This window comes from Lissotriton helveticus, chromosome 9, assembly GCF_964261635.1.
Source record: "Lissotriton helveticus chromosome 9, aLisHel1.1, whole genome shotgun sequence".
NCBI lineage: Eukaryota > Metazoa > Chordata > Amphibia > Caudata > Salamandridae > Lissotriton > Lissotriton helveticus.
The window spans coordinates 596,416,497-596,428,941 of NC_136070.1; the positions used below are offsets into that span (position 1 = coordinate 596,416,497).

General features: G+C 41.4%; 1 protein-coding gene across 2 annotated transcripts in view; it reads left to right on the forward strand.

Annotated features, from left to right (window-relative positions):
* Positions 1–12,445, forward strand: part of LOC144781642 (uncharacterized) — a 213,622-nt gene that overhangs the window by 141,316 nt on the left and 59,861 nt on the right. For both annotated transcript variants that reach the window (XM_078660598.1, XM_078660599.1), the window contains 3 exons: positions 2,152–2,206; positions 2,795–2,937; positions 6,766–6,869. In XM_078660598.1, the coding sequence (XP_078516724.1) occupies positions 2,152–2,206; positions 2,795–2,937; positions 6,766–6,869 (302 nt within the window). The remainder of the gene's footprint in view (positions 1–2,151; positions 2,207–2,794; positions 2,938–6,765; positions 6,870–12,445) is intronic.

The window sequence follows — 12,445 nt, forward strand, 5'->3', positions numbered from 1 at the left end:
TTTTACCCCCACATTTAGAGTGAGGGGCTGTGCATCAATAATAGATTTTATTTTTGTTTCAACTTCTTTGTTCTTATTTATTTCAAGTTTTAATATAATTCACAGCCCTTTAAGTGACCACAACCCCTTGTCACTAGTTACTGGGGAGTAAGGGTGGGATTAAACCACTGGTAGTGACACAGGGCGAGCCTACCCTTTCAGATCAAGATAGACGCTTGACGTAGTCACTCGTAGATCCAAAGGAATTAAACCAGTCACTCTTTACCAAGTGTCGGTGGGAGATATCAACTTGTTTGGATACGAGTGCCTCGCGTGAGGCGATTCTGAGTGCATTTGTAGGTATTCGTCACTGCTCTGGGTCCCAGCAACAAAATCCAGATTAGATCATCCTAGATGGGTTGACCAAGATTACTCTAAGAGTCTTCACCTCTCGAAAGCTGCTCTTAAACAGTCTCCTAGAGAGAGGGAGCATGTTGCTCAGTGCCAGAAAGAATACTTAAAAGTTCCAAGTATATTTTACGCAAGTCAGCATGGGAGGCGCTTGGCCTAGCCAGCGAATAAAGAGATAGCACCCTCGATTGGCAGGTGATAAGCAAGCCTTGTTTTGCTGAGCCTTCGGGCCCACCTTATCTCACCATATTTCTGGGCAGCTGTTGGTGGATCATTTGAGGAGGATATACTTTGGACTCTGATGGTGTGGTGGGTAAGGGAGGCTTAAAGCTGGGGAGAGCTAATGTTGTTTTTACCCTTGACGTAATTGCTCAAGGCATTCAGGCTCTATCATGTAACACGGCTCCAGACCCTGATGACATATCTCCTGACCTATTTCGGGATAACATTATGGTCTGGGGCAGGTTTTGACCTTGGTTCTAAATGCCGGGGTGAGGGAGGGAGCCACACTTTCATGGTCCTCTGTTGTTATTGTTCCGATCTTTAAGAAGGGGTACAGGGATAACCCACAGTGCTACCGTCCTATGTTGCACATTGATGCAGTAGTGAAAGTTCTTGGGAGGATTCTTTTAGACAGTCTGTTGTTGTGGGTAGACGAAAATGAAATATTTACAGAGGTACAATATGGTTGCAGGCCAGGCAAATCAACTCCGACCAAAGCCTTAATCTATACTTAATTATAAACAAATACACTGTTGCCCAGCCTGGATCGCTTCATTTGGCGTTTATGGACCTCACATCCACATTCAAAAGGGTAAACTGCAAGAAGCTTTGGGATCTGCTCCACTATATGGGTGTGGACCCAGAAATTGTATCACTCCTATCAAACATACATGTTGACATCTCTGCCGCAGTGAGGTACTATGGGGTGTTATTTTATTTGCCTATCCCCATCTGTTTTCTATGGGGGTGCATAGCAGTCCCTATCAGTGGCCATGTGTGGTGCTTGACTTACTCCAAAGATGGGCTGGAGTACATTTGAGCTTGTTAATCCCTTGCCTGCCGGGCTGATTCCCCCGCTGTGCTGGGGGAGGGGGGCGTACATAGCGCCCCTGTGCTTGAGCCACGGTTGTCGTGTGCTCATGACGAGCTGAGCTCTTCATGGCCCCCCTTTCTGTAGAATGCTCACATAGCAGGGGAATTAGCCCAGCGTGTGAGCGTTCTAACGGTCATGACGAGCTGAGCTCGTCATGAGCATGGGAGGGGGTTAAACCTTTAAGTATATAGTTATGTTACGAGTGTAAGTTGTTAGTAGCAATAGTTCTTTTGTAGGTATGTGTTTGTATTCACCTGTCCTTACATTTCCCTAAACCCCTCCCATTTAGTAGCAAATATTTCCCATTTTCCAGCTACTCTGCCTTGCCGCTTCCACATTTACTACAAAAATGTATACTTATGTGTGCGGAGATCTCTATCACCCTGGCAGAGATCCCTGAACGGAAAAGACAGGAGAGTACAGAAAAGCTAGGAGAAGATAGCAAAGGAATAAGTTGGGGGTCTCTGTAGATTTGTGAATAGCATTTTGCAGTATTACAAATTGCAGTTTGAGACTAGGCACCTATAAGTATAAGAAGCTTGGGAAGGCTTGTAGCTGTGTTAAATAAAAGACAAGCGAATATGCCTTGGAGTGTGCTGACATATTCTAAAATGCAACATGTTTGTGTTTATTGACCACCCACTCAATCTCTTTCTTTATCACAGGCTCCCATGGTATCCAACTTGAGGAAGCTGGGCACATTTATGGAGCTGCCTTACCGTAAGTCGCATGAACCTGGTCAGATCTCTCTTTGCAGCCAGCAAACCACTCCAATGGCCGGTGAAGTGCTGTGAGGTTAGACACATGCATCCCCCTGCGAGGCAACCTTTGCACTGGTTGGAGACAGTTGTGACCGGGTTGGAAAGAGGGGGAATAAAGGTGCTCTGGGGCATATTATCAAGAAAGGTGTTAAAATTATCGCCGTTTTAGCAGCAGGAAACTGCCGCTAACTCGACGATAATGGGCTTGATAATATGCCCTTGTAAATTCCCATAGAAGCCCATGTTCTGGTGAGAGCATGGGCTTCTATGGGTATTCACAAGGGCATATTATCAAGCCCAATATCGCCGCTTTAGCGACAGTTTCCTGCCGCTAAAGCGGCGATAATTTTAACTCCGTTCTTGATAATATGCCTCTACATTCTTAAACTTTACAATGCACGATCTTGAGTCAGTGTGAAACTAACATGTATCAGCACCAAATCCAAAATAGAGTGAATGATCGACCGACCATCCACACGATAACTCACATTGCCCAGGGTTTGCCCTTCCAGGACACCCACCTCTCAACGCATGTTTCTTTTGTCAGTCAGATAAATATTGGACCAGATTATCAAGCAGAGTTGCCCGAACTGAACAACCTCATTACCACCACCATGGAACCTCTGCCAGAGGAGCTCGTGTGGATGCCCTGGGAAGAACTGGAATGGGATGCAGACACCAAACAGAGTGGTAAGAGACCAACTTATCACACCAGCAGGAAAGCGTGGAACCTTGAGCTAAAAAAAAGGGGGTAGGTGGCCAAGTCTGGTGGTAACAGATGTAATGAAACACAGCCCTGCATTGTGGCGGTGGATGGGTAAAGAAATATGGATGGCAGTGGTGTAGCAAGGATTCCAGGACCCCTAGTGCATCTAGGAAAATCTGCTCCCTCCAGTTCCCTGGTTAAGTACTGAAATACAGCAAATATTGAGGTGCAGATGGACCAAAAGACTCTTGGGCCCCAGTAACACTAATGATGGATAGACCTCTAGTGATGGGTCCAGGAAGGCACCATGAATTTGTTCCTTGATCCCTCATTTATAGATACATTTTTACAGATACCTGTAGGCCAATGAGTTCTAACCCTGATGGGCTGTATCCTTGGTTATGTTAGCAGCATTTGTAGATTGCATCATCACCAATGGTGGGGTCTGTCTGAGGTGTGCATTGCTGCATGTCTCAAGGCCCTTTTACTCGCCAATGTGAACTGGAGCAGTTTTTGGATTCCTTTGCAGACTGGAGTTTAGAAGTCAGCAAATTATTGTGAATAGAATGAGGTGTTTGTGTACTGTATAATATAGTAGTTCCGGAAACTCAAGGGTCTGTACTGTGTAGCCTGCATGTAGTTCTCATTAGTTGCTAGAAAGAGATGCTGTTGGTTTGGTGGAGGACCCTCTGGATGTCTAGGCTCCACCTTAGTACACTTTGGGTGCTTCCTAAGAAGCATGTTAGTATCTGGTGAGGCGACAGGTGAGCCTTAGTGCACCTTAAGTGAATGCCATGCTTGAACTAGAAACTGGGGGTGCATTGGCCCCCAAGACAACCCATAACTTGAGCATCATTATTTTGGTGGAGCTGCTTTACTATATATAAACATGAGGTAGGAACTGGTGAATCACACCACCTTTTCAGTCCAGATTCCACTCCCTCACTTGGAGAGTCCTGCAAGGCTTTTCTTTGAACCCTACACTCTCAGTGGCCCTCTTACCCCCTCTCATCTGGTCTTTTGGACTTTCTTGTATGTTCTACGCTCATGCTATTCAGCTTAAGATGATGGATGAATTGCTGCTGGCAATCGTTCAGGCCACATTTCAGTTAGATTTTGTTGTCCATTGAGAAACTTCAGACAGTGCAACCATGTGCAAACCATGACAAAAGATGACACGCAGATTACTGTCAGGCTGGATATGGAAACCTTCTATCTTCTATCTTCCCAACTGCATTTTGACAGCTGCCTGCATTATGCCATAGATTAGATGACTTAATTAATTGAAACAAAATTCTGATAAAACGATGGTTCTTGTTGCGGAAAGCGTCCTGTTATTCTGCAGTTGGTGGTCATTCAAAACTGGACGACCTCCTTCTCCTGTGATCACAGCGCAGAACCTTCTCTTTTAATCAGTCTTTGAACTTTTTTCCCCTGATAACAAAATTACTTCAGTTTTTTTAGAATGCTTTAAAAAGGTTTACAATTTTTAACCTTTTTTTATCAGTTCGCAGTTAGCTAAGCAGTCAGTGACTCCTATATGGACTGCGGCACCTCGCTCTGTCCTGACCTTCCTGTATACCTCTTAAATGAAGCCATACAGACCTCAGCAGCATGCCTGTTCCTTGGTCATGTCTGCCTGTCAGATATCTATCTCTGGCCACTTTACCAAGCTCCAGTGTCTACCTGCGGCCAACCATTCACTGTTAAAATGTCTATGTGTGTTGTACAGTGCTGTTAATGGGTTGGGCCTTACTTTTCTACAGGAAATTATTCCATATATGTTACATCCAGATATCTCAGAGCGTCTGATGCTTGGCTCCTTATAGTTCCTAAAGCTGTTGCCAGACCCACTATGGTAGTCACGTCTTCTCTTTTTAGACTGTCAAAGGGTGGAATTCAATGTCGAGCTGAGCTTCATACCCATGCTAACAATCTTGACTGCTTGTATTCTGCAGGCAACTGAAAACTTGGTTGATTGCTCAATAGCTTGGTTTTCTTTAACGCAGAACAACCTTTATGGGGTTTTGCTTGCTATATAAATAGATAAGTTAGCAGTTAGCAGGGACAGCCGGAATCTTTGACTACTGTAGAAACTTGTTTTTCAGGCAGTAAGGAAAAAATTAGCTTCAGTTTTTCTTTTGCTAAAAAGTTGCTAATGTATAGATTTAGGGTGGCATCTGAGGTTTTCGACTTTATTCAGCATGTTAATTGGCTAGGTTGAAGTGTTTGGGCAGTGCACAGATGGGAGTTAAGGCCTGCCTTTCCGTCCAAATATAATAAGCTTCGTCTTTAGGGTATTTCATTAAAGTTACCTGATTAATATCCACTCTTGGATGTCCACTAACTGGTATTCAAGATCTTACCTAAGTCTGGGATCTGAGAAGACATAACATACACCTGTGTGTGGTTAAAATTGGTTTGAATGGACACCTGCCATTTCGTGTGAAGAGCCAAAAGGCGGCGCATACATTTTAAAAATACAATGGGAAACCTAGTTGAACCCGGAGTCAATCCACAAACTGAAACTACTGGTCTTAGATCTAAATAGCACAAGTTTATCCCGCTGAGCACGCTTACTTAGAAAGGGTTGAAACCACTAATAGTGCTGTCGGTGGCCTTTGAGGGAAAGCACTAGTAACCTACAATGTTCAGCTGTCTCAGGGGACACTGAGAAATCCAACATTCTGAAAAAGAGGCTGGTCATTGGTTGATAAATTCAAGGGTGTCATCACTGAAGCCTATAAGGGCTACCTTAGTCTATACTCATATTGTATTGTGCACAGTAATTGATGAATGTCTGGGAAAGAGGGCAATTGCTTGACAATGCATTTTTCCAGTATGTTAGACTCATGATAAGCAACAAATTGGACAGTGGACTAACTAGCCTTTTTGAACAGAGGAGTGACTAGATATTTTTGCAATGGGTCAGGCAAAGACACTGTTTGATGGAGAGGTTAACCATGTGATAAATGATCGGGATGATAAGCACACGGTGATGTTTCATTAGCCAAGAATGAGCTGGTTAAAAGTGTGAATCTGTAGGTTTCAGGTTAGGCAGGTTTCTTTGGTAGTAGCTTCTTGGAGAGTAAAAAATGGTCGGAAGCCTAGGGGCAGATCTTCCCAAGTCAAGGAACTTGCTTTGTGGAGCCATTACGGATTAGCAGTCACACCTATGGATCACTAAACTATATTGCTTATCTCTATAATTGAATGATTTAGTTTGGTGCATAATTCTTTAAAGGGACTATGCAAGGAGAACAATGACTGCTGCTAAGTGCAGTGGTTGCTAATTTGAAAGTGCCAACGCTGACCACTAGCCTTATTAAAGGCCTTCTTTGCTGTCAGGAAAGCTTTTTTTTTTTTTTAAAGGACTTCATAAAGCAGTGATATTCTGTTTAGATTAAATATAACGATGTGTGTGCCATTTGGACTCTAGTGTGCAATATTTTGTTTTATAACCCTTAGCTCAGCAGAGATCAGGGAAGCCTTCTGCGAGTTTTGAGAATGTTGGTCAAATATATTAACAAGGCTTTTATCCTGGAAGCAGAGATATCAAAGGTGTCTTCATAGTGTGGTCATTCGATGGCCTGTCCTAATCCTTGGTCCACAGAAAATCTTTGAGAGGAGAACATCACAGGTTCCAATCCTTTATTTATGGTAGCAAATGTCGAAATAGGAAGTGTAATCATAAGTTTTGAATCATGATGCTGAAGGCCATTCCTAAAAATTGAAGATTCCTCTCCTTGATTGATCTGGCCTCCATTATGCTGGCTGCCCAGGATGACCATGCACCCTTTTGTCTCTTTCAGTGGACACCCTGCTGAAAGCAGCATGCTCAAGTGTCTTCCCTAGAGGCGGAACCAACCAGGAGCTGGCTCTGCACCATCTTTCAGAAGCTGGTGGGGATATCCTGGTAAGTCTAGGGAACTCTATTGGAATGTGAAAATGGCGGCCATATCTTATAGGCTTGTAAAAAAGAGTGACTGCAATAGAGAGAAAAGAGCGGTGCAGAGAGGGAGAAATTACATGGTCAGTTATTGCGCTGAGCCTAGGGGATGTTTCCTAAAACTGAAAGCTTGCAGCTGGCTCAGGGCAAAATCAGACACCGGCCCGTAAAGCTCTAGCAGAGATTACATTTATTTATTTATTAAGGGATGTTACAAAACAACAATTCAGAACCTGTTGTTTGGAAACCCATGGAAAATTAAATAATATTTGCTGATGAATGAAACATCTATAAATTAAGTAGCAAACTGTAAAATTGGAAATTTTAAAACGTTCTGTAAATGTGAAGGAATTAGAAATTGGAGGTTAAAAATTAAGTTCATATCGTCAGATTGATTTGTGGAAATAGTGCATGTGTATCAAGCAAAACATAGCATGGGCGATGGGTGGCCTCAGTTGAATTTAGAAAAGTGACAAACTTCCCATGAAAATTAAAAAGTTGATTTTTTTATATGTTTGTTTGTGAATTAAATAGAATATTCCATCCTTCCTGTATTTGTTTGATGAATGTTTGTTTCTATATTTTTGTGTACTGTGTGTTGCAGTTCAAATCATGAAAGTTGCGTAGGCCAGGGTGCCAGGCTTCCAGTAATGACTCCTTGGGGGTTCCCGGATTCCAATAATGATTCAGTGGGGGTCCCCAGATTCCAGTAATGATTAAATGGGGGTCACCAGAAGTGAAAAGGTCAAGAACCACTGTTATGAAGTTCTATGTGGTTCCTTTTGAAAACTTCAGACACACAGTGTACTCACAGTGCACCAGGAAAAACTGCAAGAAGCCAGTGAGTTTAGGCTCTTTTATACTTTATGTTCCTGATATAAAAAACAAGAAAAGTCTCAAAAATAAACAATGCATTTCAAGTCAGAAGACTGTCATGTTTGAATAGAGAATGTCATTTATTTGTAAGAAACTCACTCCGAAAATCTACTCCCAGCACCATAACCGTGTTACTTACCGGTAAGATTCATTATGCCTAGTCCTCCTCATCACAATTCATGCATAGTGAGGTTCGCCTCATCCTGCAGACACATTTTTGTCTATCTGAGTTTGAACTAAAAATATTAAAAATCTGTAATAAATCACTGCTCCCTAACTTTGGTGTTCTCAGAAGGAATGTGATAAAATTAGGAAGATACCCCTGGAATCATCCTGTAATACAGATGAAGAGAAGAGATCCTATGTTCCCTCGCCCTCATGAAAAAAAAACTTGGTAGGGCAGGAAATTTAGGACTGTGATCGGGAAAGCTGGGACTCTGAGCAATGAAGCTTACTGATAAGTACCCGGGTAATTACCTCACAGCCCTGACAGTGAGGATATACCCAAACAACATGCAGGGATGACAAGTCAAAATATAAAAATAAAAAACAATGTATTAATGGAACACCAGTGTTCTATATTTAAACACAGGGGCCCTCATTGCAAGTGGCAGGGTAATCCTCTCAGTAACTTTGAGCCCTTCCGGAGTTAACGGTACTGGGGTCACTGGTAACTCTAGGGAGCCAGAGTTACTGGGGGATTATAATAGGGTGCCTTAGGGTCTCCTTAGAAATTAGGTTAAGGAAGTTAAGAATTGTAGTACAAAGAAAATCTCTGCATTTCTGGTTTAGATTAATAGATGAAGGAACAGGCCACTTATATAAGCATACGCATTTTGTAACGGTTCCCACTTAGTGTCCGGGCCGGCTTTAGGGCAGTGTGACTGGTACGGCCGCACTGGGCGCTGACCTGTGGAAGGGGCGCCAAACTCAGGGGGGCAGTGTGTTTACCAATAACTTATGATTGGGGAGATGAGAGGCACTGACGCCCGATGGTAGTGAGAGAATCCGAGGAGGCGGTCCTGGGGTGCCGAAAATGATTCTCGCACTGGGCACCACCAGCACTAAAGCCAGCCCTGCTTAGTGTCATACATGGAGTACAAGACCTAACAGAGCATTCTTGATGGTAGTTTTTTTAGTTAAGAAGTAAGAAGTTTGTGCCCTACAGTTTGTTTGTGTTTACTAAGAGATGTCAGCGTGTATTTGATGCTGTTCTTAGTATCAGCACTGGGTGCAATAGACACAGGTCATCATCCTACTTATTTCCAGATACAACCTGTAATTTCATCTCTCTTGATAATTTGAAAATGTGTTGCTTTGGGTCACCTTACTTTTGGTCAGTGGTCTGCCTTTATTCTAGATTCTTGGAGTTTGTCTATATTCCCTTTCCTTTTAATAGTGAGATCATTATTGTATTTAGTCTCTGAGATCGGGCCAAAACAAGATGTAAGTATTCCCAAAAAAAACAGCGGATTCTTAGTGTCCCCTATTTTAGCTGGAAACGAATTCCATAGTTAGTTTGGACTCAGAAGGATGTACACCAACAATTCTCTTCTCATATTTGGAGACTATTTAATGTGGGTTCACCTTGGAGAAGGATGTCCTCTTCTGGGAGCATTTCTTGACTTTATTTGTAAAAAGAATGGTCTAGACATGTTTATTGCCTACTATGTTCTGCACAGCAGTTTGAAGATAGATCTTCTAGCAACTGAGAGCCAATGCATAACCTTTAAAGCTTTTAAGGTGCAGATGTTGTTTTGCTGCAGTAATTTAAGTCTTCGGAATCATCTTATTGTAGATATTGATACTCCTTGATATAGGCCATCAGTATAGTCCTAAGCATGATAGAGAAAATGCGGTGGTTGCTCTCATTCGAAAGCATCAGTCTTACGACAATGAACTGTTCTGAAAACATTAGTTCAAAAGGATACGTGCACTTCTAATGGATTTACTCACTTCATTAGCTGAGAAAGGGAACTGAAAGAAAACAGGTAAGGCTAAATCTTCAGAATGGTCAAAATTTAAAGGGATATTACATAGAAATAAATACAAAATAGAAAAACCTCTTGTCAGGCCTTTCTGATTTAAAGAGTGGAAATAGCTCTACTCACAGCATTTATTACACAGCATGGATACACAAGAGAGAAAAGACTAACTTTCATTTAGATTGTGTTTTATTTATCAAAAAATAGTATTTCTCTATATTTTTGAATTTTTTGTATTTGTACACTTTCTTTATAAAAATGATTATTTCATTGGTACATACATAACATAAGGCATATTTACAGTGTTATTTCACGACAAAGAAGAACAGATTCATTTCCTTCTCTAAACATGAATTATTGTTTCAATAACCCCCAAAAAAACAAAAAGAAAAATTATTAACATTCTCTCATTCATACATTCTCACTTTTCATTCCTCTCAAACATTCACAAATAAATCACATCTGAATAGAAATCCTGTTACAATAGTTCTGTTTGTCTTATATCAGTGCATTCCTTAATTTAAACACAAACATCAATCCGTCATTTTAGTTCCGAATAATTGTTTTCTTGACGTGATTCTTAGGTGGTAGTCACAGATGTGTATTGCTGGCCTACGCACGTTTCGGTGAAAGCAAGATGTTATCATCTTTCTCAGGGCCAAGAAAGAACAATTTCAATCTTTAAAATAAACTGGGGATTCTCTGTATATGTCTTAAAAGGAGTGAGAGGCATATTTTCGTTTTCCAGAGGATGAAAAAGTCTGCAGTGATATTTCGAGACAATAGATTTAAATAAGGGATTTTGAATCTTCTCCAAAGTATTAGAAGCTTGCAATACTGAATAGAGGATGTTTCAATCTACATGGATAGTCCAGATATTAAAAGGAGTTGTAACTTCCAACTGTGACTTATGTACAACATCTGGATTTGGTATTGCTTAAAATCCTATAACGATATTCATCTTTACTTATTTGGCACGTTTCTGCAATTTTTATTAATGAACAACCAGTCCGATACACTTGGGTCCATTAGCGCTGTGATGACTGTTTTCATAGTGACAGACTATACGTCACCCTGCCCCGTATCAGGTAAGGGATCCTCGCAAGGATTGGAATCCCCAGAAAATAGCTTCTCTCATAGATGAGAAGCTGTGAATTTCTTCTGGGCCTATGGGTAGGAAGAGGAAATTCCATCAGGGGCAATGGGTTGTACAATGTTACAATGCAGGCATACACACTTTTTACAATGCATGCATTTACCAAGCATCAGCCTTTCTCACCCATACCTTTACCACACAGGTAATTTAAATAAGGTGACTGGGGAAAAAAGTATATATATATATATATATATATATATATATATATATATATATATATATATATATATATATATATATATATATATTCTCGCTCTCTTGCACCGAGTGGATGCACTCCCGGTCGGGTGCCTTCGTCGCGGCGGTGCAGCCGCGTCCACAATTCTCCCTCTCTCTCCGTATATTAGTACTGAAGATAGGCACTCACAACGGTCATTTTGGTTCATCCGCTTTTATTTTCAGCAACACACACCACGTTTCAGCATCAGCCTTCGTCAGGTGTTTTATTTGTGCACCAAAAAAGCCGACATTTAATGTATGTTTTAATCAGCAACCTTATTTGCAAGCACGTGGTTTACTTGGTCATAGAAATCAACAATGGACTAACAGATTGCCGCCATATTGAAGTGGTTACGATCTATATATACAGATAACACATTATTTCATATATTTACACAATTCATTTACAGTGGTCATATATACATATTTATATATACATATTTACACTATTTTCGGCGGATGCATGCCAAAGCATTCATTCTGCCCATTTGTAATTGACTTTTAGCCGTGTATCGGCTGGGGTGCCTCCAACTCTCGTCGTTAGCACCTACATCACTGTCTTACATTTCTAGTGACTATATCTCGCCGTATATCGGCTAATTACCATATGTGTGATCGTTAGGTGGTTGTTGTTTTATCTTTTTCTTAAAACCAAGTTTTTTGTGTTCCTTTCTTTTACTCTTTCCCTAGGACTGGAATTCATACTGGGCTATTCAAATCTAATCTATTTTCCTATGTATATTGCCAATTCTTCTCCACTGTTCATTCCTTTTGTATGTTTAGTTTCCAGGTCTATAATAAATCGCGACTCCAGCCTCCTCAACTTCTTAGTTCTGTCCCCTCCTCGTACATTGGGAGGCACCTGATCCAATCCAAAAGATCGCAATAGATCCCTATTGCCTTGATGATGTTCCGCGAAATGCCTAGCCACAGGACAACTGGCATCATTTTTGGCAATCGCTCTCATATGCTCTAAAATTCGAATTTTCACTGGATGGATGGTCCTCCCAATGTACTTTTGCCCACATGGGCATACCAGACAATATATTACATGTGAGGAGTTGCATGTTAGAAACTTATTAATGAGCCTCGGTGTTTTGTGTCCTGGTACATCATATGTGAGTGTCCTCCTACTCCCCAACACATGCCTTGCACTTTCCACAGGGGAAAAACCCTTGCATCTCTTTGAGAGTTCCCCCTGTCTTCGCAACTGGTTCCAAGTGACTATGTACTAGAGTATCTCTTAAAGACCGGGATTTTCTAAAAGTAATCAGTGGTTGTGCGGGTATGTCCTGACCTATCACACA